Here is a 26220-nt window from a genome sequence, read left to right on the forward strand (position 1 = left end):
AATACACAAAAAAACGACAACAAATAAACTGTGGAAGGGCATACGCAAATGTCCCTGACCAGTTTACAGACCGGGCATTCCCCCTGGACGGTTCGTGTCGGTACCTGGATGTGAAGTCTTGGCAATCTGAGTTTTCCTGACTTTCAATCGGATCTACGTTTGGAGTACCCATCTCTTGAAAAGGTCTTCCTGTGTTTGTTGTAGCTCCCATTTGTGGGGGGAGTTTGCCTGTCTGCTTTGACGTTTGATTCACCTGGTAGGTGTACTGTTACCAGTGTTGCATATGTTTGGATTGCCCATTTCCATCTTTCCTGTGCTAGTTGTGACACTGGGGAGGTTTGAAGTAGAACATTGTAGTTGTGTTGTCAGTCTGGATCAGTAGCATCTTCTCCTTTAGGTGACTTTGGAAGGCCTCTGGCACAAGGAAAATGGTCTTGAGTTCCAAAAGGAACCTGTGTTTTACTGCCTCGGTTGGGCTCCACAGGGCCCCTGTTTTTAGATTCCCCATGTGCGCTCATCTTGTGTGGGACGTGTGTGTAGTTTTAACTGTTGTGTGGAAGGCATTTAAACATTCTCATACGTTTCATTATTGTCCTCATTGTCAAGAGACTGCAACTTCTAGTATAAGCAAGTCTTGATTCCCCGGGGTACTGGTCTTGCAGTTCTTGAGTTCAGTGTCACTGCTAGGACACCTTTTCATGTTCTGGGAGTGGAGAGGACTTGTCTAGGCTCACCGAGAAACCCAAGCTTGTGGACTGTCACAGCCTGTATGTTCTGTTGACATCTGCACTTTGAATATGCCTCTACAAGCCAGTTATCTAGACAAGAGTAGACTTGTCTGAGGTACGTGTACACTGGGGCCAGCTGGCGAGCCAGATGGATTAGGCGCCCTGGAAAACATGCCTTACATCGCATTAAAGAAATGCGACGGATCAGTACCTGGAGCCGGAAAAAGTGAAAATTGATCCAGCATTGTCTGACCGGAGACAAAACTGGGTCGTAGAATAGGCTCCGCTTGCGGGGCCAGAGCCGCCGGATCCCGGCTCTGAGGATCCATAGGTGCAGGCGACTCTCCTGGACATCGCAGAGTCCCTTGGCATCGAAGAGCCCCATGGTGTTGAAGTGCACACAGGAGACACCTGCGGCGAAGGAGGAGACGTATTCCTTCGTATGGCAACATCGGACCGGGCACACAGACTTCGATGACTTCTCCTTCAAAGAACGATGATTGGATCAGTGTCTCCTTCATCCGTCTAATCCGACGACACAAAGCACTTTGACAACACACACCAAAGGCAGTCTTCGTGGGGGTCTGTAATCGACATATGGTCCTCACATTCCCTACAGGGTTTAAAGCCAGGCTTCTTCTGAGTAGCCATTATTGAAGAAACGGTATCTGGACAACTGCAACAAAAAACTACAAAGAAATGGAGAGACCTAGAAAAAACGTTAAGCATCGACAGAACGGGAAAAAGGGAGCGGACGTCAACACTGACAAGGTCTTCTTATGGCTTCAATGAGGTCATACGGAGTCACGAGCGGAGTCGTGCTATTGTGAGATCCTCGTTGACATGAGAGCTAAAGAAAAAGTTTGCTTGGAATGCTGGCGCATGGGTAATTCAAAAGGTGAGGAATCCATAGGCAGATTTATCCATCAGAAATAACCCTGCATCAATAGCTGGCATTCCTTCTTGGGTGTCTTATCGCTGGAGGCACAATATCCCTTGAAAGTGCAGTAAAGCAGGCCTTTGAATCTTCCCCTTCAAGCACTGGCCCATCCTGGGGGAGGCAGTGTGGCACCTCTGCCCAGGATGTGCATGGTTTCTGCTCCCGGAACGCATAGGCTCTCCACCAGGGGTCCAGAAACAGATCTGCATGTGGTAGGCTGCCTAAAGTCAGTCAGTACCCACACCAGGGTCGGTAGGTTTTTAAGGGGCACCTCCGAGTACAATGTTTAATAAATCTCACACTGGTATCAGTGTGGATCTATTACAAGGAGCTGTTTGTTACCAAACACTCCTGGGTTCAGTGAAGCCATCATGGTGCTGTGGAACCCGTGTTGTCAAGTTCCCAGCCCATGTAGTCTCGATGGCTTCCCTGGCACTTCTAATATTAAGGAATATACCCTAAAACTGTAAGGGCGTATCTGCTCCCGCAGATATGCCCTCACCTGGGATAGTGCAACCTGCCTCAGGTCTGGTAAGGCCTGTTAGAGGGTTGACTTGCCTAGATCTTAGACAGTGCTAGCTGGCATGGCACACAGGCAGCGTGCCGTTTTGACTTAATCCTTTTTTTACCTCATTGGGGTATGCCATCTGTAGGGGCAGTGGTACGATCCTAGTGAGTGGGTACCGGGAAACCCTCTTCAGTCTCCAGGCCCTTGGTACCCAGGGTACCACTTACAGGAGAGCAGAAGTACCAATCGTGGACATGTTTTTGGGGAAAGAACACTGGTACTGGGAACCTGGACAGCACGAATCCAGTACTCTACAGTCAAAGTTGCATCAAAAGCCAGGCAAAAAAGTGTGTTGGGGGAAGGGGGGATACTGCAACAGAACACCATTTTCTCTCAGTAGTGCTTAGTGAAAGTGTGTGGTGTAGACCAACTAGCTTCTTTACAAATGTTCGCTGTTGGTAGGTTTCCAAAGAAGGCCATAGAGGCCCCTTTCTTTCTGGGGGAATGGGCTCTAGGAGGAACAGGCAAAACTCAGCTTTTGCATCAGAGGTTTGAATGCATTTAACTATTCATCGGGCTATGCTGGATTTCGATATGGAAAGGTCCAGAAAAAGCAACACAGTCCCTGGGTTTTTTTAAATGGCTTTGTTCGGTCTATACAGGACATTAAGGCTTGCTTGAGGTCTAAGGTATGAAGAGCCCTTTCTACAACAGAGTCCGGTTGTGGAAAGAAAACTGGGATTTCTATAGACTGGTTAACATGTAAAGCAGAGACAACCTTAGGAAGAAATGTAGGGTTAGTAACCAAAAAGATGTCCATGTATGTTGTATCTAAATAAGATAATACTGGAACAGATAAAGGTAGCCGGGGAGGTGGGTGGGAGTGTGTGGATCTACAGCTCTACATGCCAAGAACAGATGCATACTGGTAAGTAGCATTTTCCGTTCGAGGCATAGGAGCTGTAGATCACACTTCTGCATAGATTGCATAGCAGTACTCCTCCTTAGCGGCGACCACCAGTGTCTGTTGCAGTAGTTTGAAATAGTGTTTTAAGTACAGCTTGGCCCACACTAGCTTGTGGTCTTGCCTGCACAGCTACAAAATAGTGTTTTGTTAATGCGTGCGGTGTAGACCATGTAGCTGCTTTACAAAGGTCATCTAGGGGAATGTTACCTAAAAATGCCATTGAAGCCCCTATCTTTCGGGTAGAGTGGGCTTTATGGGGAATAGATAGTGTTAGTTTTGCCTTCTGGTAGCAAATTTGTATACATTTGACAATCCACCTTGCAATGCCCGATTTTGATATGGGATTGCCTTTTCTGTGGCGGTGAGAAGGCTACAAAAAGTTGTTGTGTTTTACTAAAAGGTTTTGTTCTGTCTATATAGTAAAGGAGTGCTCTTTACATCTAGTGCAGTGGTTCCCAAACTTTTTTGACCCATGGCTCCCTTGACCTAATTGGCAGTTGGCCGTGGCTCCCCAACATTTTTTTACGGGTGGGCGGGTGGCGGGGGGATGTAAGCCCGACCTCGGGAGTACTTCCTGTTGTCTTCCTTAAATTAATTGGGATGCAATGAAGGTAGTATAATCATATTTGTAACAAAATACGAAGATAACAGCTGTTTAATAAAACTTTGTTAAGTGTGAAACGATACAAGATTAATAGCCAAATATGTTTCCATGCACCTTTTATTAACCACACAATAGTTCGCAAATTTCTATGTAATAAAATATCTTTTCAATGAACAGGTAAAACAGAGTCCGAAATTTACCTTACAAATCCTAGTGAGATGGATGTGCTTGTTTTTCCTTACATAACTCCTGAAATCTTGGAGTTATTTTTGAGATTGCAACACGCATTTCTTTTTCAAGGTGAATTTTTGCCCTATATTTAGACTTTATCACTGCAACTGCTGAAAAACCTGCTTCACAAAGGTACGAAGTTGCAAAAGGGATCAAAACATGCAGGGCTCTCTTGCTAATCATTGGATATTCATCTCCAGCTTGGCACCAGAACTCAAGCAGTGACTGAGACTGGAACCTTACTTTCAATGTTGAGTCACTTGAAACATCAATAAGCTGTTCTGCTTCCTCATTGTTGAAATGCTGAGGTATCTCAGCGTTGAAGGGGTCTCTCACCCATTTTATTGGCTCCACTTCATCCTCTGGAAAATATTTATCAAGGTAAAAACGCAGTTGAGACAAATACAGAACAAAAACTGTCCTCAGTTCCTCCTTTAACGCCATCTCATTCTCCTGCAGGAACTGGTCCAATGAAGGAAAACATTTATAGTCACCTTTGCTTAGACTGCTTTTCCAAAGGATCACTTTCTTCTTAAAGCCTGAAACTTTGTCTGACAGTTGCAAGATGTTAGTATTATTGCCTTGCAAGGACTTGTTCAGTGCATTCAGTTTTTCAAATAGATCAGAAAGAAAAGCCATTTGTATTAGAAAGTCTGCATCAATAAACTTGTCAGCAAAACAATGTTCATCACCATGTAGATATGAGTAGATTTCATTCCTCAGTTCATACACCCTAAGCAGGGAGTTACCTAGAGACAGCCATCGAGAACTGCTGTAGAACAAGAGACATGAGTGTTCCGCACCCATGTCCTCACACAGTTTAGCAAAAAATCTTGCTTTCAATGGTCTTGTTTTAATATAATTTACCACTTTGATGACAATTTTCAGAATACCATGCAGTTCTTCACTGAGGTTTCCTGCTGCCAGTGCTTCTCTGTGAATTATGCAGTGTGTCCAAACAGCATTAGGAGCTTTAGATCGTATGCGAGCTTGAAGTCCTTGGTAGCATCCTGCCATTGAACGGCCCCCATCTGTACAAACTCCAACACATCTCTCCCAGTCAATTTGATTCAGTTGCATGAAATCATCCACAACCGCATACAAGTCTTGACCTGTGGTTCCACCTTTGATTTCTTTACAGAACAACAAATCCTCAACAATTTGTTTTTCGTATAGAAACCTGACATAGCAAATAAGATGGGTGTCTTTGTGGTTGTCTGTTGCCTCATCCAACTGGAGTGCAAAGTCTTTGCCTCTTAGATTACAGATGAGCTGATCGTTAATATCTTCAGCCATATCATTTATCCTCCGGCTGATAGTATTATTAGAAAGAGGCACTTTCAGCAGCTGTTTACCCGCATCTTCGCCGATCATGATTGTTACCATCTCAACAGCAGCAGGCAAAATCAGCTCTTCTGCAATTGTGTGGGGTTTTTTACTCTGTGCAACTAGATAGGCCACTTTATATGAAGACAGGAGGGCGTTACTATTAGTTTTGGTTTGTTTTGAGAAAGTGGACTTTTGTAGTTTGGCTTCAGCAACTTTTCTTTCAAAAAAATCCCTTGGCTTTCCGACCACATTTGGGTGAAGACTTTCAAGATGTCGCTTAAGTTTACTTGGAAGCATGGATTCCAGAGCCAAAACTTTTAAACAGATTGCACATTGAGGACGGTCCTCGTTATTAACCCGAACACACGTGAAACCATAATCCAAATACCTGTCATCGTACTTTCTGTACTTGGCCTTTCGTTTCCCGTCGTCTTTTTTGTCAGAAGAACCTGCAACTTCACTTTGCTCAGATGAACTTGAACTTGGCATTAGAAATCTCTTCATTGTCAATCACAAAGATGGGAATCAGTTCCTCTCGTCTTTCTATCTGTAAAGTCCCTGGTCGTCGTTTCTTTTCCTTTGCTGAAGTATTTCCAGGTTTCTTCCAGGTGTCATCCACAGTCTCCACGGAATAATAAGCCTGAAGTACAAAACATCCAGGTAAGACAAGTATAAGTAGAACTAAAGTTATTCTCTGCCTAATGATGGATCTATTATTTCTGTTAGTTTGCAATAGTAGCCCATGATGATGGTGACCATTTGGACTTATTATTCTTATTGGTACCCCGCACAGACAGAAAGAGCATTCAGTTTTCTAATGAAGTCTAAGGTCAAATAAAATGGCAAATTGTAAGTTTGCTGCAATTTAGCCCAGCGGTTGGAACCAACAATAGAAAACATGAGCAGCTCTGACTTAGTTCATATAAGCAAGGTTTAAACCAGCGTGAAATCAAATAGAAACACATTTGGCCTCTTTGGGGATGAAAACCTGAGGCATTGATGCGCTTTTCTTTAAAGACACAAATGTCATGGATGGGTGGAAAATAATTTAGAAAGGCTGCCTACTGTGCCAGGAGGAATAAATGCGGCTTTGGAAGGCTGACTTGTCCGTATTCTCCTCCGCAGAACCATTTTGCAGGCTCAGAAATGTATAAATCAGTACGCGGGTATAAATGATAAAACAGCACAGGATTCCTGGGTGGTCCAGCTTTAGAACTGGTGGTGCCCAGTGCGACAATGTTTGCGCCCCACAGATTCCATCACTACCACCCTTTAGCAGTGCCCCCCTCAAGTCTCCATGACCACTCTCTCTCCGATATATTGAATCAGTTATATAGTGCCACCTATACCAGTGTAAGGTGTCAGGGCACTTATCACACACACATTACACAGAGCAGAGACAATCAATCATATGTGTGTAAATTAGTGTATAGGAAATGTTTCATAAGCCAGAGGACTACAAGGTAAGTCACAGGTCATCCATACTGGTAGACAGTAAGTGTGGATTTTAACATTCTACACTGCTTTTAACCAAAAGATCTGACAAAGGCACTGACCTATTTAAACTAGCTTCACTGTGTGACGTGCATGGTACACATTCTTTGCAGCAGGCACATTAACACATTCATGGTCAGCACTCTCAAATAAACACAAGCAGGAGCAGCACCACACATATGCTCATAGAGTTGTGTTATTCACTGTGCACATGTTCTACATTATTTAGGAAAAACAGGACTTTGATGGTTCGGTTTATTTACCACTGTGGGTGATATTTAATGGAATGTCTCCAAATCCAACTTATTTGTGGCTAGTACACAAATGATTTGCTGTAGTTCCCTTTTGAACTAAGAGGGTATCCAATGTACGCCAGGGAGGGGCGGGTGTTTACCAGATTTTGATGATATCTACATGAAATAAATTGCCCTACATTGAACCTACATGGAACTCATTTACATATCTAGTGGTTTTCTTTGAAACTTATCGCAGAGCCAGTCCTCCTGAACCTCTGTTGGACCTCAATGCTTTAAAGTGGGACTGTCCTTGTTTGCGTGTTTAAAATACAAAACCACGAGTTAGAACCAAACAAGGCCCAGCCTTTACCCAGCGCCCTGCTGAATCCGACTACAATCGGTGCAATAAATAATATATAAAGAAGGTGCATCTTAAAAATAGTAATGCATAACATAAACAAGTACCTTAAAAGCGCATAGTAGTGAGTGCCACACAAGCCTCAATCAAACAGCAATGTAAACAGACCTGAGTAACGACCCATCTCTCTTTAGTGGTGAAGTTGGAACTTTCCCCGAGAAGAACAAGCCATCTCATGTAAAAAAGAATTACCCCCTTTATCAACTTTGAATTTGCTTTAGGAAACAAAATTAAAGTTGTGTGCAGCACGGTGTAAACACGCACAGGAACCAATAGCACCTGCTATTGGTTTCATGTGCTTTAGAGAATATATATTTTTAACATGCCACACTAGTACAGCAGAAGGCAGGAGTGACACATTAGACGCGGAGCTGAGTCTTCAATTTAAAACATTTGAAAGAAACTTCAGGAAAACTGAAATGCTCAGGAAGTAAATATGTACTTCCGGAGCTTAAACACACATGTGAAATGCATAGGCTGGCAACCACAGAGAAAAAACAGCATGCCTCCTCCTTCTGTTGGTACGGTCTCAACTAAAGGACATCTACACAGCAATAAATACACCTGTCCCATATTACTGGCAAATAATACACCATGCCATCCCAGAGAAATAACATCTTTTGTGGACACAAGTACATACTGGACTTTGAGCCTCTTCTTACAATGTTAACTCAAAAACTGGAAGTCTCAAAATGCAGTGCTCTGTTAGTAAAAATACTATGAATGGCTGAAGATGTTTCACAAGAAAAGGAACTACTTTAAATATATTTAACAATGCAAACATTACAACCATATTCATTTTTAAGGCTTTTAAAAGTGCAGTCAAATACATGACTGACAGCATGCTACTGGTGGACCGACAATTGGCAGTGCCTGTGTAGTGTTACCCTTCTGCCCTAAAAGTGTCCACAAAGTAATGTTTTCCTATCAGAAATGAGCGGATGAGGATGAGGTATTGGGAGGTGTTTGAAGACGCCCCTTTGACACCTACTCCCAGCCTGGACATGACTAAAGAGAATCAGCCATGCGGCTCGTCTGCACCATTTTCTTTGTCTAAATTGCAGTGATTTTTCTGTAGGATGTTTATTTGTGCGCCGCAACCGGTCCTAGGATGCTTGTTTCCACTCCATATTTTTCACTGTCACCCATGTGCTTTGCCCTGCCCCCCTACACGTTGCACTCCCTGTAATTTCTGCTCCTCACCCTCCACTCTCCATGCTGCTTCCTTTCCTTCGTGCCCCTCATGATGCACACCCATGATTAAAAAAACGCTTTATTGTATTTTTTTTTTCTTTTTATTTGTCGATCCAACTCAGGCAATAAAAAAGATAAAAAAGCTGCCTCATTTCTTAAGTGTGCGAAAGCATGGCTTTCACGTGCCTACAAAATGACGACAAGGCCAGCATCGTAGACTTTTTGTTTTTCTTATTTACCCATGCTGCACACTCAGGGATGCTGTCAATCATGGCGAAAAACCGTGGATAAAGCCAATATGTGTCAGAGGAGAGACTCGTTGGCTTTGCAATGCTTGGTTCATTTTACACGTTCCCCTTCAATGGCACAGTTCATTGCTGTTTGGAAGCCATTCGGTCGCCGTGGAAAGGGGTAACGCAGACACTGGGGTAACGACTTAATTATTGTCTCACTCATATCAACTTCACTCTTACCTTGGCTTATGTGGGAACGGCAGAAGACGGCCGGCGGTAGAAAGCGGCGGGCGGCAGAAGACGGCAGCAGTTACTCCTCTCGAACGCCAGAGCTGCGTACGTATGGCATGCGTATGCCAGTAATGGAGACTACCTCCAACGCATGAGAATGCACGTACGACGCGTATACGTACGTACGCACGTATCGCGACAGTACGCCTCCAGGAACAGACCATGTTTTGCCTTCAGCTCGCTCTCGCTTCATTTTTTCAGGTGGGTCGGGACATCGCTTCATTTTTCAACAGGACATCGCTTCATTTTTCAACATTGTGGTCGCGGCGCCCCTGGCTCGTCATTACGGCGCACCGGGGTGCCGCGGCGCACAGTTTGGGAACCGCTGATCTAGTGTATGAAGAGCCCTTTCTGCTACTGTTTGTGGTTGCAAGAAGAACACTGGCAACTCAGACAGAGGAATTATTCTTTTGAGGTCTTCCATAAATGCCTTAATGACAGGCACCCTGAACAGTGATTGGTGCGGTCTATTTTGTAAGTAAGCTGCAATGGCAGCGAGATGTAACCTAATTGATGTGTATGCTAGGTTACATCTCTGAAGATGCAGAAGATAACATATGATGTGCTGAGAGGAGGCATCTAGAGGGTTGATGTTATTGTTACAGTATATAACATTTTCCACTTGGCTGCATAGCAGGCTCTAGTGGTGGGGCGTCTAGCCTCTATGATAACGTTCATGCAATCAGGGGGAAGATTGAGGTAACGAAACTAGGACTTCAGGAGCCAGATCGCCAGGTTGAGCTGTGCTGGCTCTGGGTGTCTGATCTCTCCATGCTTCTGTGTCAAGAGATGTGGGGAGAGGCGTAGTTTTTGGTGCGGGACTACTGTTAGTTCCAGTAATGCTGTGTACCAGGGTTGTCTGGCCCAAGTTGGAGCAACTAGGATCAGTGTGAGCGACTGTTGTTGCAGCTTGTGTACCACTAATGGAATGAGTGGGAGAGGCAGAAAAGCGTACGCAAATGTGCCTGACCAATTCATCCATATTGCATTGACTTTGGACAATGGGTGTGGATATCTGGCGGTGAAGCTTGGGCATTTTGTGTTGTAATGTGTGGCAAAGAGATCCATCTCTGGCTGCCCCCACATTTGGAAGGATGGTTGGAGAACTTGTGGGTGAAGAACAAGTTACTTACCTTCGGTAACGATGTATCTGTAAGAAACATTAGTTAGTTAGATTCCTCACCTTAGAATATCCCCAGGCGTCAGGCTGGATCCGGAAAGATTTTGTAGCAATACCCCTTGCGGGTCTCTAGGCGTCATCTGCGGCTCCGTGTCCGTCGTTGGAGTCGTGCGCCGGAATGACTTAGTCAGAGTACTTAGACGCCACCCTTGCGAGCTGACGTCAGTTCTTGTGCATAGCTTTCTGCGCCAGGAACGCAGAGCCATGCAAGAGACCGACACTGGTGCTAAAAAATCTAGGGCCCTGAAAAGGATATCCTTATCCCTAGATGTCAGTGCGCAGAACGGGGAGGATGGGTGTGTCGGTGAGGAATCTAATGTTTCTTACAGATACATCGTTACCGAAGGTAAGTAACTTGTTCATCTGAAAGAAGCTCGTTAGTTAGATTCCTCACCTTAGAATAGATACCCCAGCAATACCAACCGCGGTGGTGGGTCTGCGAACCAAGATCACCCCAGAAAGTCCTGGAGAACAGAACGACCAAAGTAGCCATCTCTCCAGACTTGGCTGTCCAGGCAATAGTGCTTGGCAAACGTGTGCAGTAAAGCCCACGTCGCCGCCTGACAGAAGTCCCGCAAGGGAACTCCCCAGCCCAGGGCAGTAGTAGCCGCTGTGGCCCGGGTGGAATGGGCCCTCAACCCAACAGGAGGGTCCTTTTTTGCCAAGGAGTAACAAAGTTTAATACACAACACGACCCCCACGTGAGATGGTCCGTTTGTGTACCGCTTTTCCCTTCTTAGCTCCTACGTATCCAACAAAAAGTTGGCCGTCCACCCGGAACAGTTTGGTGCGGTCCAAATAAAAGGACAGCGCCCGTTTTGGGTCCAGACGGTGAAGCCTCTCTTCCTCTTTTGAAGGATGCGGAGGCAGAAAGAAGGTGGGCAACGTGACAGATTGCCCGATGTGAAAGGGGGTTGTAGGAGAGTAGGGTCTGCTTTCTATGTTCACCCCCACTTTTTGCTTTTGCTTTACTGGTTTTCGACTTGGATGTGGCTGTGGGCCTGCTAATCAGACCCACAGCCCTGCTGTTCTCTCTCTAAATTGATACTATGTACTTAAGGTGCATAACCCATTTGGATAGGGTCACCTTATTGGCCCCTGTACAGTGTACCTTAGGTACCCAGGGCATGGGTGTACCCTAGGCCTACCAGGGGCTGCAGCATGTATTATGCCACCCCTGGCCTGGCCTTCCATTATGACAACTGGCTGATCACTCAGCTGGGGCAAGGTCGTGTAATCACCCCTTGCTTAGGTGTAGTATTCCTATACCTAACTTACATATAGACACATGTGTACCCATCAGCCACTCCTATGGCAGGCCTTAACAATCCTGGAGGCAGAGTGCTTGGTAACATGTGAGATGGTGCTCTAGCATGAGCTGAGCCTGCCTGCAGCTTTCGGAACCATGTCCTTATAGCTGTTCTATGATATAACCTACCATATACTCTTAAAGTGCCTTATAATCTTAAACGGTTATGGTAACTATGGTTTGGCTTTATCAAAACAGGTCGTGTAAGGTGCCGAACACTTTGGAACAATACCCCTATCCCATTTCTGGGGATGAGGATATTATCCCTCCCTTCTAGAGGGAGAAGACATGTTGTAACCTACTTACCCGGTTAAAGTTAACCAGAGCCCCAGCATCACAAAATGGATGCTGCGGCCACAGACACGAGTCTGACCTCCTGCTGCTGGGAGTGATCCTGGCAAGGGAGGCTTGGACAATAGGTTTCCTGCCTTGGGAGGTGCGAGCACCACCCCAGACAGGCCTTAGTGTATTGGGGCAGGGAGGGATGAAAAGAATGAGACATGCCTGGGGCACACAAGGTGTCCCGTGCATAGTCCAGTTCAAACCGGTGCTGAGGCACTCCAGCCCCAGTCCTGGCGCGAAACTGGACAAAGGGAAGGGGGTGTAACCACCCCCCTCCCAGGTCCCACCCATAAGGCGTGACCTAGCAGGTAACCCAGCCCCCAGCCCCCCCCCCCCCAGATTAGTATAAGAGTGGTAGCTGGGCCCCAGGAGATTAGATTATCCTGAACCTGCAACTTGAACAGAAACTCTGGACCTTCGACATTCGACGAAAGAAGAAGACTGAAGAATCTCCCTTGTGGCCAAGGAGTGGCTACCCTGTGCAAACAGGCACCATCAAGAGACTCCCCTTTGCTGAAGTTCTACGAGGGACCGACTGCAGAGCCCGACCAGAGCCTTGACTTCCAGACTTCTCCGACCCTGATCCACATCCACAGCCGAGCTGAGATCCGTGGAGGCGACGAGAGACGTGGGACCGGCTACCTGGGAAAAGTGGCTAGTATCTTCCAGCGCAGCTTCTGAGGCACCCTCGAAGTTGTGCACCGGGAATTGAGAAGCCCCAACCCGAAGCACCATCTGCACCGAAGATCAGCCCCCCACACTCCACGAGTCCTGCGTGGGGCCCTTCTGCATTTTCCTGCTTGCCGCGTCTGTCCGGTTGCTTGCCCGTTGGCTAGTGGCCTCTGTGACGACGCATCCTGAAATCTTCACCGCTGGTTTGGCTCCTCCAGACTGGCTCCCGCTTCCTTGCAAAAGAGAAGCACCCCAGACCTTCCTGGTCTGCACCAGAAGCAAGTCCTCCGTTCTTCGTGGGTTCCGCTTGCCAAGGCTTGGTGAGTCCTAGTTCAACTTCGACACCGCCGACAGCAAGAGCCTTCGTGGGACAGCTCGCCTCCTGGTCCTGGTCGTCCTCAACGTCTCCTGGTCCCTGTGGCTGCAGCGACAAGCTTCACCTTCACCTGCAATCTTCACGACATCGCCTGGTTCCTTCTTGGTTCCACGTGGTCACTGGCTAGTGACCTTGACTCCGTCCCTTCTGCTTGCAGGTCTCCTCTCTTCTTGATCCCAGCCTTGGGATCCACCGGACACTCATCACTGACTGCCTGTCAGCAACTTTCCTTCAGGCATTCATAGAAGTCCAAAACGAAACCCGACGCCAGTTCACACCTATGCACCCGCAGCCCGTGGGCTAGGTAACTTGGGTACTTCGGTGCTCACAAGGGTAGTGACTATCCTAGGGTCTAGTTTCCAGAGTCTCGACTCTCTAGCTGCTTCAGAAGTGTCCTTAAACTGTTAATTTCTAACTGCTAGTAATTCTATCGACTTTTACGCATTACGCGCGAGTGTTTCCACTCTGCACCTGAATCCCGTGGGCCTCCCACTTCCTAACTGCTGCTAGTGTAGTGTAGCCCCAGCGATTCCCTAGGCCTAGGCTTATCCTATTCCCGTGACAGTGGTCCTTATACCACTTCTTTAGTATATGGTTTGCGTGGCCCCTAGGGCCTAACTGTATTACTTACCTGTGTGACTTAATGTATGCTTAAATAAGACTGTGTTGTACTTACCTCTAATCTCATAAAGAGTGCGGAGGGTTTGTCTAGAATAAATACACTTTATTTTATATATATATCTGTTGTGGTGTCCTTTCATTTGGTATTCAAGGGATTATATATGGTATCACAGCTGGCTTCACATGCCATTCAGAGTTTAGCCTAAGACTGCTCTTGTCCATGCTACCACTAGGATAGCTGGTCTATAAGGTTGACTTTACAACCAATCACCATAAGGGTTGTTTGGACTGATAAGGTGTACACTAGAACTACTGACATCATACATCAGGCCAACTTCTCACAGGGGTCACCACTTTCGGTAGAAAAGAAGGATGAGGCCGGAGGACAACCTTGTCCGGATGAACAGAAAGAAAGGGAGGCTTAGATGACAAAGCCTGGAGCTCACTCACCAGTCTAGCCGAGGTGATAGCTACCAGGAAAGCAGTTTTCAGGGTCAGAAGACGAATGGGACAATTGTGAAGAGGCTTAAAAGGAGCGCACATCAGAAAAGTCAGAACAAGATTCAAGTCCCACTGAGGCATTACGAAGGGGACAGGAGGGAACATGTGAGTAATGCCTTTGAGAAAAAGGGAAACAGGGGACTTGAAAAGAGAAGGCTGATCAGGAAGCCGTAAGAAGGAAGAGATTGCAGCAAGATAAACTTTCAAGGTGCCCAAAGCAGAGCCCTGCTGGGCCAAAGAAAGAAGAAAGAGTAGAACCTCAGAAAGAGGGGCGGAAAGGGGATCCACAGCCTTTGCTGTGCACCATGCCACAAATTTGTTCCACCTGCAGGCGTATACCGTCTTTGTGGAGGGACGCCTGGCTGCCAGAATGACATCACAGACTTCAGGAGGCAAGTCAAATGGCATCAACTGCCGCCGCTCAATCTCCCCGCATTGAGGTGGAGGCTGGACAGGTTCGGGTGGAGGACCGTCCCCTGCTGCTGCGACAGAAGGTCCTCCTGAAGAGGCAGTCGTATCGGAGGATAGATTGACATACTGAGTAGCTCGGGATACCAGAACCTTCGTGCCCAATCCGGAGCTACTAAGATAACTTGGGCCCGGTCGCGCCTGATCTTCAGCACTCTGGGCAGAAGTGGTATAGGTGGAAAGGCGTACAACAGACCGCAACTTTTCTCGCGACGAAAAGCGTCTCCGAGCGAGTGCTGCCTTGGAAATTCCAACGCGCAAAACTGCTGACATTGCGCGTTCTCTTCGGTGGCGAATAGATCTAACCAAGGCTCTCCCCACTGCAGAAAGAGAGTTCAGACGCCATTCGTGATCCATCATGCACCGGCGGCTGAGTTAGTCTGCTCTGGCGTTCAGAGAGCCAGCCAGATGTTGAACCACCAGGGTGATGCCCTGGTGTTCCAGCCATGTCCAGAGGCGCAGAGCCTCCTGACAAAGGGTCCACGACCCCACCCCGCCCTGTTTGTTGCAATACCACATAGCGGTGGTGTTGTCCGTGAACACCTGCACGACACTTCCCCGGACAGAGGGAAGGAAGGCTTTCAGTGCAAGCCGGATCGCTCTCAGCTCCAAAAGGTTGATATGGAGTTGAGCCTCCGCCGGAGACCAGAGTCCTCTGATCTCCGCCTCTCCCATGTGGCCCTCCATCCCAGGAGGGACGCGTCCCGTCACGACTACGTGCTCTGGTTGGGGTAGGGAGAGGCATCTGCCGCTGAACCAATTGCGGTCCGTGAGCCACCACTGCAACTTTTTCGCAGTGACCTCCGAGGTCAAGACATGGTCGGACAGGTTGCCTCGATGCTGGTCCCACTGAAACTTCAGGTCCCACTGCAGAGCCCGCATTCGCCATTTGGCATAATGCACCAACAGGATGCAGGAGGCCATCAGCCCCAGAAGCCGCAGCACCAACCTGACCGAAACCCAGGATAGACGCCGAAAGATGGGAATCAGAGCCTGAATATCCCGGACCCGCTGTTCGAGGATAAGCCCGGAACTGCGCCGAATCGAGAACCGCTCCGATGAAGAGGAGCTTCTGGGAGGGACTCTGGTGTGACTTCGGCACGTTGATGGAGAACCCCAGCAAATGCAGGAGGTCGGCCGTAGTCTGGAGGTGGGAAACGACTTGCTGGGGCGAGCCCACCTTCAACAGCCAGTCGTCGAGATAGGGGAAGACTGGAACCCCCGATCTGCGCAGATGAGCTGCGACCACCGCCCATCACTTTCGTGAACACCCGAGGGGCACTGGTGAGGCCGAAGGGGAGCACGGTGAACTGAAAGTGCTCCTGACCCACCGTGAACCGCAGGTAACGCCGGTGGGCCGGCAGGATGGGGATGTTAAAATAGGCGTCCTGCAAGTCCAACGCTACCATCCAGTCTCCAGGGTCGAGGGCAGCTAGAACCTGAGCTAAAGTTAGCATCTTGAAACGTTCCTTCCGGAGGAAGGCGTTGACGCTCCTGAGGTCCAAGATAGGGCGTAGGCCCCCTTTGCCCTTCTTGGAAACCCGAAAGTAGTGGGAATAGCAACCACGGCCTACTTCTGGACCAGGAACGCGCTCGACGGCCTCTTTGGCCAAGAGGGCCGTAACTTCCTCCCGCAGAAGATTCAAGTGATCCTCCGATATACAGTGGCACTGCATGGCATGGCTGGAGGGGTAGTCTCGAAGGAGAGGGAGTAGCCCCTTCGGACGATTTGCAGCACCCACCTGTCCGAAGTGATGGAGCACCAGTGGAGCAGGTGATGGCAAACTCTGCCACCCACTGGCGTGGAATGGGCCTAAAAGCTCTGACTACGAGGGCTTTGAGGCGGATGCTGCCGGGGTGGATGTGGACTGACCGCGTTGTCCTCTAGAACCACCATGGCGGAACCCACGTCCGCGACCGCGTGCAGGTTGGTTCTGCGGCCGGTGGCTAGGCGGACGTGAGGAGGCGCCCCTTCCTTGGCCACGAAAGGGGCGAAAGGTGGAAGTGTGCGGCCGTGGGGCCGAGAGACCAAGGACGTGGCCGTAGCCCGGGAGTCCTTAAAAACGAGCCAGCGCACTATCCGCCTTCTCACCAAAAAGGAGAGCGCCATCAAAGGGCATATCCGTGAGGGTACTCTGGACATCCCCCAAAAAAGACGTGGACCTCAGCCAGGTGTGGCGCCGGAGCTCCACCGTGGTGGAAATCGCCCTACCCAGCGAGTCCGTAGTGTCAAGTCCACACCGTATGGCATGTCGCGCTGCATCTCGCCCGTCAGCAAGTGCCTGGGAGGGACGTGTCCGGGCCTCCTCCGGACACAGTGGCAGCACGTCCTCCACCGCATACCACAGAGTGGGAGAAACTGTCCAAGAGGCAAGCGGTGTTCAAAGACCGCAGGCCCAAACTCAGGGAAGAGAACAGTTTCTTTCCGAACTGTTCCAGCCTCTTGGATTCCCAATCCGGAGGAGCGGACGGGAAGGAGGATTGGGAAGTGGAGGCCTGGATAACCAGGCTCTCGGGGGTGGGGTGTTGGGACAGGAAACTGGGGGTCGCCCGGAGCAGGGCGCTGGCGCCGGGCCACGTTCCGATCCACAGGAGGAACTGTGGAGGGCTTGGACCAAGTGCCCTGCAGAATGTCGATGAGGGCCTCATTGAACTGCAGCAGAGGCTCTGTGGAGCTTGCTGATGGTTGAAGCACCTCTGTGAGGATATTAGTCCTCACAGCCACAGCAGGCAAGTCGAGCCCCAGGGCTTCGGCCGCCTTGCGCAGCACCACTGAAAAAGCTGCACCTTCCTCCGAAGCCACAGTCGGAGGAGAGATGAAGCCAGCGTCCGGCGAAGTGTCCAGACCACTGGCATCCCCCAGTTCGTCTGCCCAGTCCTGTGAAAGTTGACCCTGGAGGGCCATAGGGTCCTCAGACCCCTCCCAGTTGCCCCCGTCATCCGATTCCTGATAAACAGGAGGAACGAACGGAGCCGGATGGTAGATGAAACGCTCACCCATCGGCGTCGGGTGCGGCGCCGTACCCGCATCGGGTCCGGACAGGGGCTAAACCGGGGAACGGCGTAGTCCGGAGACGGCGCCGGAGGTGGAACCGGTGTCGGCGCCGGCGGCGTCGTGAGGTCAACCGGCGCCGACAGAGATCCAGGCCTGGATCCATCTGGGACCTGCAGCATCAGGACCGAAGTAGTCGACAGCGCCGGGGCCGGAGCCGCCGGCACGCGAGGTCGCCCAGTCGAGCCCGCGGGGCCTGACGGCAGAGCCAGGCACCTCATGGCCGAGAGGAAGGCACTGACCTCCGCCTGAGTCGCGTCAGTCCCAGGGACTGGCGGGTATGGAGACGGGCGCGGCTCCTGCGGAGACGGAGCCGCGGGGGTTGGACCACCCTGACCCTTGGCCGAGTCGCGCAACCAGCGAGGGGAGTCCGAAGAGCGGTGTCGCCTCTTGGACTTCTTTGATCGCTTCGACTTACCCGAAGACTTTGAGCCCGACGAGCGATGATTGTGACTGCGGCTCCGCGACCAGTCCTTGGACCTCCTCCTGGACCGGGACCGTGAGCGGCACGGAGCAGAGTGCCGAAGCTCGAGAAGCTTACGGGACCGCTCCCGCCTACCTTCGAGGTCAAGGCCTGACAATCAGGGCACGACTCCGCTTCGTGGTCGGCCCCCAGGCAGTAAAGGCACCGGCGATGGTGGTCCATCACCGACATCAGTCGATGACAGGCGTCACAGGCCTTAAATCCAGGCATCCTACCGGCACCAGAGTCGCGTCGACAGAAGACCAAAAAGAGTCAAAAAGTTTAGTCAAAAATTGACTTAAGGGGTAAGCTCTTCCCGGATCGGCGCTGTCTGGCACGGAAAAAAAGAAGAACTGACAGTACTCCGACGACGTCATTCCGGCGCACGACGCCAACGACGGACGCGGAGCCGCAGACTACGCCTAGCGACGCGCAAGGGGTATTGCTACAAAAATCTTTCCGGATCCAGCCCGACGCCTGGGGATATTCTAAGGTGAGGAATCTAACTAACGTGTTTCTTTCAGATGTTCCCACTCGTGAATCTGTTGTGTCTGTCGACTTAAGAGATCTGCCATATGATTGAGTTCCTGGGAGATGTTGTGCCAATAGGAAAATGTTCTGAGGAATGGCCCATTTCCATATGCTCTGTGCTAGTTGAGAGAGCTAGAGAGAGTGCGCCCCCCCCCCCTGTTTTTGTAAATAGTACATTGCTGTCATATTGTCCGTGTGGACTAAGACAGCTTTGCCGGATATCGGTTTCTGGAATGTTTTAATGCCAGAAAGAAATGCCAGTAACTCCAAATGATTGATGTGGAGTAGCCTTTGCGGAGGTGTTCATGTACCCTGTATGGTATGATGAAGTAGATGAGCTCCCCATCCAGTGAGCGATGCGTCTGCTGTTAGCACAGTCTGTGGAACCGGCTGTATGAACTGTCGCCCTTTGGAAAGGTTTTGACCTTGAGCTGAGTTCCACTCATTCCTGTAAAGGGCGCATCTGGAGTCTTGCGTGAGGTACTATGAATATGCAAGAGGTCATCATCCCTATTAGTTGCATGCACACTCTAGCTGGAAGTGAGTGTTGCGGTTGGAATCTTGCTATAAGAGCTTGCATGCTTGCTATCCTGGCTGGACTGTGATATGCAAGGCTTTTGAGGTGTCTATTGTTGCACCCAGATATTGTGGGATGGTTGGAGGTGAGTAAGTAATATGTTTATTGTGCAGTTAATTAAAACCATTACAAAAGTTGGCCATCTCTTATCGACAATAAAACATCTATTTAAAAGGCTGATAGCCACAGTTAAAAACACACTTCGGAGGAGCTGACACTGCTGTGTTGGATTTGTTCCTGCTCCGGTACATTGATGCCTTCCTGGAAGATGTCGTCGCGGATGGATGTCGATCAAGCCATTGTTCTTCGATCTCGACGGTCCCGGATCGTCTTCTTGGAGGGAAGTAGGCACAAGCTGGACAATCTGGCCTCGTGCTCGGGTGCAAGGCAGAGGTTACACACTTCATGAAAATCTGCGTGCGGAAACTTGAATCCACATTTAGGACACATTTTAAAATGAGTCCTTTCCATGAGCCGAAGGCCCAATGGCGCAGGTAGGCCCGGAGGCCTGCGTCAACGACCGGAATCAAAGATTTGAAGGTTTGGTAAAGATGCGCATCGAAGGGGAACGTGATGGAAACAATACCGAAGTATGGGTGAGGATTTCACATCAAAAAGATGATCAGTAACGACACCGAACTGGAGCACTATTAAAACATGCGAGCCCAATGGCGGAAAAAAAAATCTCACGATTGAGTCGATGGCCATGCGCACTACTGTCCAAAGGAGGCGCCACCTATCCCGTGACTTCCAAAGACTTTCCAGGACAACAAAGTGCAAACATCTGGGCCCGACACCAGATGGCGATCTATGCATAAGTGTGTGATCTACAGCTCATATGCCTCGAACAGAAAGGTTCTTCCAAGGTTAAGGGCTGGAGCTCACTAACATGTCTTAGTGATGCGATAGCTACTTTCCCAAAAAGAAACTAAGCAACATGACTTGATCAGTTTTCATGGGGAACCCCTAAGTTTAGAGGACAATATTAACATTTTCCACTCGGGGGCCAGAGGCACCAGGGGAGAAATAATTGACACACCATAAAAGCTTCAATGACTAGAATCCTGACGAGCGAAGTGTTGCCTATTTTATAAATATGCATCCCCAGCCACCAAGTGTAGGTGAATGGAGATGAATGCTTGACTACACATTTGCAGGTGCAGTAGGCTGCCAATATGCTGAATTATGGCTGTCAGGGGGACAATGTGGTTTGAGTGGCAGTACAGACAACCATTTTCCATTTGGCAGCATAGCAGGCGTGAGTAGTTGTCCTACATGCTTCCATAAGAAAGTTCATGCATTCTGAAGACAGACTAAGAACCAAATTCTAAGACGTCAGGAGCCAGATCACAACGTTGAGGTCCTTTGGGTCTGGGTCCCCGATTTCACCACATTTCTGCGTGAGGTCTGGCCTGTTGGGGAGTATCTAATGCGGAACCACTGAAAGTTCAAGGAGTGGTGAACAAGGTGTTGTCTGGCCCACTTGGAAGTCACTAGGATGAGGGAGGTCTGCAGTAGCTTTCAAACCACAAAGGGGATGAGGTGGAGATGTGGAACAGGGTAGGCAAATATCCCTGACCACATCATCCATAGTACATCGCACATGGAATGGGGGGAGTGGCAATCTGAAGGTGAGGTTTTGGATGTAGCTCAGAGGACCACATCCAGAAACCACCATTGCTGGAAGTTGCAAAGGAGGATTGCCAGGTGGAGTTCCCACTAGCAGACTTCTTGCAACATTCTGCTGAGGTTGGCAACGTCATTGCCAATTTCCTGAGGTATGCCGCCAATAGGCGGATCCTGTGGTGGAGAGCACAGCGTCAGATGGACTGAGCGAACATAAAAAGCTGAGGGGAGCGAGTGCCCCCTCCTTCTGAATGTAATACATGGCTGCCATTTCTCTCCGTATGAGGAATACTTTGCCCAGTATGTGGGGGAAAGAAAGACCTTGAGGACTAGTAGCTCCAGGTGATGTGGAGATCTGAGGATAGGACCCAACTGGTCCAGGACAGTCCAGTTTTGTAGGTGCACCCACCCGCTGAGGGATGCATTTGTTGTGTCTGATCTGCAGAACTAGAGAAAGGGACGCCCCCACAACAAGTTGTTGGTGCTCCACCACAGCAGACAACAAGGAGTGCGGCTGCTGAGCAACATTAGGTCTTCCCTATGACCCACCATTTGAGACCACTGATGCGATAAGATTCCTGTAACGTGTGCATGTGCAATCTTGCATGGGATACTATTGCAATGCAGGAGGCCATCATGCCTAGGAGGCGCATGACTGTCCGTCCTGCGACCTGTTGATTTGGCTGAAAAAGATACAGCAACGCTGGGAAGGGCTGTATTGGGATAAGCATTGAGAATGGCTACAAGAGAGGGGTGAATTTGAAGGAGTTGGAGATGGGACTTTACAGAGTTGATGGTAAAGCCCATGTTGTGCAAGTGGTCTATTGTGGCTTGGGTGTGTGTACGTCACTGTGGTTGCGTTGAACTAATTGTCCAGGTAGGGAAATGTGTTGATTCCCTGCCTCAACTGGGGTGCTGCTTCGGCAAGGCATTTAGTAAAAACTCAGGGTGATGGGGACCCCAAAGGGCAGCACTTTGAACTGGTAATGCGGACCACTAACCACAAATCGGAGGTAGCAACAATGCACCAGATGAATCTGGATGTGGCAGTGGGCTTCTTTAAGGTCGAGTGCAGTCAAGGTTACCTTGCTGTAGCAGAGGTATGAAATCCTGAAGTGACCACCTGAAGTGTTCTGATCTGATGTACTTGTTCAGAAGTTTGAGGTTCAGAATGGACTCGAGGGACCCGTTGTTTTTGGGGATAAGGATGTAGAGGGAATACATACCAGAGCCCTGTAGGTGTGGTGGTGCGGGCTCTACGAGCCCCTTGAGGAGGAGTGCTTGGACTTCTTCATGAAGCGGACTGTCCTGGGGAAAGTAAATGCCAAAGGGATGGCATGTTGGCTGGTGTGGAGGTGAGCTCCAGGCAGTAACCATGTTAACATACACTAGTCTGAAGTGCCACGTTGCCAAGCAGGGAACAACATCTGCAGTAGTCCCCCCATGTGTTGTGTGGTGAGAGAAGAAATGACAAGTCAGTGTTTGGCTGGGGTGGCTCCCTTGGGTGAGCTACCATTGCCTCTACCTTTGGTGCTATTTGCACGATAGGAACCCCTGAAGTAGCCCCTTGTGGCAGTTGGCTGGGCAGGCTGGATTCTGGGAATGTGGTCTTGGAGCCTCAGCGATATGCGGAGCGGCGAAATAACCTTCATGGAGAAGGCATTTGCAAGGGGTCCGTGGCTGTCGCCGTTTGTGTCTTTATTTTCTCCAGCATCTCATCAATTTGAGGCCCAAACAGATGTTCCCCATCGAATGGAATGTTGAGGAGATGCTGTTGAACATCTGTTTTGAAGCAGGAGACCGAGCCGGGCATGACTGGAGGATGACACTGGAATTACTCTCTCAAGCAGCGGTATCAGCAGTGTTTAGGGCATACTTGATGGTTATGTTGGAAATCAGTTTGACTTTTGAGACTAACTCATGTCCCCTTTAACGGTGCTCCTCTAGGAGCTCCACCATTTCGACCCAGTGGACCTGGTCATATCTCAAGAGCAAACCAATGGAATTGGCGATGCGCCAGGGGTTGGCAGACTGTGCTACGAATCGCTTCCCAGCAGCGTCAATCCTTTTACTCAGTCCGGCGGAGGAACATCGCAGGTTCCCCAAGCATTCGCCCGCTTAGGAGCTGAATAAACCAATAGAAAATCTGATGGGAGTTGGCCCCTAATATAGATGTGGTCTAATGGGGACGCTTTTTACTTTGTCAACCTGTGGGGTATTAACTCAGGCCATGACCAGCTCCTTAAGGACATCGGAAGTGGGCTTGAGCATCCCCTTCAACATGGGAAGATACAGTGTGGAGCGATGAGCCTCAAAGAGGAAATTCTCCTAGACAGGGTCTTTATATATCTGCACGTTGTGGTAAGCAGCAGCCCCACCTAGACCCTCATGGTAAAACGATGGGTCATCTGGACGGGAACGTCAGGCTGTCTAGAGGTCGGGATCAGTATCCGCAGGTGGAGCTACGTCATGCAAGTCCGTAGGGTCTCCCTCTGGAGGCATGTCCTATGTATCCCCCCCCACCATGTTCACCCATGTCATAATGTGGTGACCAGTGTGGACTGTGAGATAGAGGTTCAGACAAAGAAGGTGGGGAAGGTGATGGTGGTGGTCTGGGTGGAGTAAGTCCGGGCTCAAGCCTTATCCTGCTTCTTTTGCTGTTTTGGATGAGTAGGGGGCTCCAGAGCTTCTTCAAAGCTGAGCTGCCTCTTACAAGGCAGAGGATCTGGCGTTGGAGGCTGTGTGATCTGGCCAGTTTGAGGGTGGGTGACAATTTGTTTCTGGAGGATGTCAAGCTTCTCTGGCTTTTTCTGGTTTGTGGGCTGGTCTTCCGGTCTGAATCGAATGTTTGGGCTCTGGTTGTGCTTAGAGGCAGACCGGTTCGGATCAGCACCAAGCCTTGAGCTTTAGGCACTGAGGACTGTTTTAGACTTTCTCAGCGCTAAGCCAAAGATTGGTGTGGTGTCCAAAGTTGACGTTTGGTGGCAACCATGGCTCCAAGGCAGTGGAGACCCAGAAGTCAGCTTTTGTGGGTCCAGAGTAGTTAAATGCCCCTTGCGGGGTAAAAGCTCCGAGCTGTGTCGAGGGGGAAGGGCATCTGCACTCAAGACCTGTTGAGCCAGCAGGAGGTTTTCATTCGAAGTCTGAGCCAGAACGCTCTTCCTGTGAGAAAGCCTAGTCAGTGGCCGAAGGCTTAGGATAATGTTCTCACTCAAGGTCCTGAGTGCTGAAGCTGTCTGGTGCTTCTTCGCCGCTACCACGTGACATCTGGAATAGTCGAGCCTGGAAGCGTTTCTTCAACGGAAAAGACTGACACCTCAAAAGAGACCTTGTTGTGTTAGGCTGAGGGGCAGAGATTACAGACCTGGTGGAGATTGGCCCAGGGATACTTTGCAGGACACAGAGGGCAGCATCGAAAGGGCATCTGTTCCACCAAAGGCAGGGTATGATGAGAGCAGACTGTATGGAAGGAAAGACCTAGATGGGTGAGGCCCGACTGGGGGCCAGTCTCAACTGGCAAAGTGTCCCGCACGGTAGCTGGAATCACCAACCCCATGAGAGAAAAGATTAGTACTACCTTGCCCTGAACAAGGGAAAGGCTGGATTTCAGGGCAATATGAGTGGCAAAGAGCTTGAGGTAGTCAACGTGGTGCCCTTTGTGCTTTAGAGCCTACACATCTTGTATGATCATGTGGTCTAGATGCACTCTGCAACCGGCTTGAGGTGTCCATATTGAACCGGACCTACAGAATCAGGTCTGGGAGGGAAAGGCCTTAAAGAGTGCTGTCACGTTTGCCCCGGGACACACTTAAACATGCAGTTGTGCACAAACACTTCCATGTTGTTTGTGACAGTACCCATCACTTAGAAACTTGTATGTAATCATGGAGAATAGTGCTAATAGTATAGATGAGGCATTTATTCTACTTCCAATGAACTCATAGTAAATACCTGGGTAGGAAAGCTGCATTAGCAAAACCATCAAGGCACTCATGCACTTGTCAATCTAAGGAAAGCCTGCTCTTGCACGAGTACCGACTCTTGTGAGAGAGCCATGATGGGCATGGCAGAATGTAAAAGATCCCGCCCACCTGACTCTGCCTATTTCAGACTTACTTGCAGTTGGATTCCTCTCCGCTCCTCTAGTGCTCAGGTGTCGTTCGCATCCCCCGATCCCTTGAAGGCCTCTTCAGTCGTCCTCCGTTCCTGATCCCAAACTCCTGGAAAACAAAGACAACCAACAGGAAACTGCCCTACTATATTACCGGTAACGAGCGAGCGCACTGCACGGTGGAATTACTTACCGTAGTTGGGAGGATTTGCCAGTCGGATCACAGCACATTTTGAACTCCGATTTCCACCATTTGATTAGGCTCGACTGAGTCCTAGAACAAAGAGAAAATATCTAAAAGTAGGTCATCTGCATCACAAGTGTTTCACAAAGACTTCAGAGGTCAAGGAATGACGAATTCCTGAAATGAACCAATGATATACAACTTGGGTGTCACCCTCGGGTAACTAAAAGGTAAGTGGATTTGGAAGATATCTGTGGGGAAAAAGAAAGCCAGGGCATAGTTTTCTCACACACAGGGGGTTTACTGCTTGTATCCAACGATACCCATAGCAGATTTAGCAGGAAAGAGGAAACTGAGTGGTAAGCAGTTTGTTGCCTTTAGTGGGGAATGGTACTCAAGGTTAGGTTGAGCAGAAGCGCATGCACATTCTAACTTGTTTGCTTCAACACACTCTGCCAACCACTTTGTGACCAGCGACCTTCTCTTCCCTAGATGACCTGGCATGAGGAAACAAGACCAGTGAAAGAGCAATAAAAGGAAGTCCTAATTTCTTCTCTCAAATCCCATTCCCCTCCCCTGTGGGTTGACGGATTCCTCACAAAATCTACCCACCCACTCGCAAAGGCAAGTCATATTTTATAATGTTGAGCTATTTTCAGCACCTACTGGTCCGTTCTGGCCAGTGAATATAATCTGCAGAGGAACATGTGTTCCGTGGATTCAGAAAGTGAATTTGTAATGAAGGTCTTTAAATCTTGTTATCTTGAAATATTTGCTGTCTTCTCAAAGAAAGAGGTCACATGTCAGTTGGTCTTTTTAACAATGGCTGCTTGGAAAATTGAGTTATTTCTTTCACTTGCTACAGTTAGAGGTTTGTGTCAAATGCTGTCTGACTGACATCTTCCAGCCTTTTGTTTTAAAATGACTGTTTGTAAATTAACACTCAAATAGCTTGTAAATGAAACATACAAACATTTCAAAATATATCAGGAATTACAAAAGCACCATTTTTTTGCACAACTGAGAAGTGTGAT

General features: G+C 49.0%; 1 protein-coding gene across 1 annotated transcript; it reads right to left on the bottom strand.

Annotated features, from left to right (window-relative positions):
- Positions 1 to 3853: 3853 nt before the first annotated feature.
- Positions 3854 to 25276, bottom strand: LOC146871446 (zinc finger BED domain-containing protein 5-like). Its single transcript, XM_085651073.1, has 2 exons — positions 25008 to 25276; positions 3854 to 5947 (listed from the first exon to the last, which is right to left on the bottom strand). Exon 2 carries the CDS (start codon positions 5809 to 5811, stop codon positions 3958 to 3960), a length of 1854 nt encoding a protein of 617 aa, XP_085507199.1. The 5' UTR covers positions 5812 to 5947; positions 25008 to 25276; the 3' UTR covers positions 3854 to 3957.
- Positions 25277 to 26220: the final 944 nt, after the last annotated feature.

This window comes from Triturus cristatus, chromosome 1_1 (genome assembly GCF_964204655.1).
Source record: "Triturus cristatus chromosome 1_1, aTriCri1.1, whole genome shotgun sequence".
NCBI lineage: Eukaryota > Metazoa > Chordata > Amphibia > Caudata > Salamandridae > Triturus > Triturus cristatus.

Coding starts and splice junctions, on each gene's coding strand:
- LOC146871446 (XM_085651073.1), bottom strand. CDS start 5,811: ATGAAGAGATTTCTAATGCCAAGTTCAAGTTCATCTGAGCAAAGTGAA.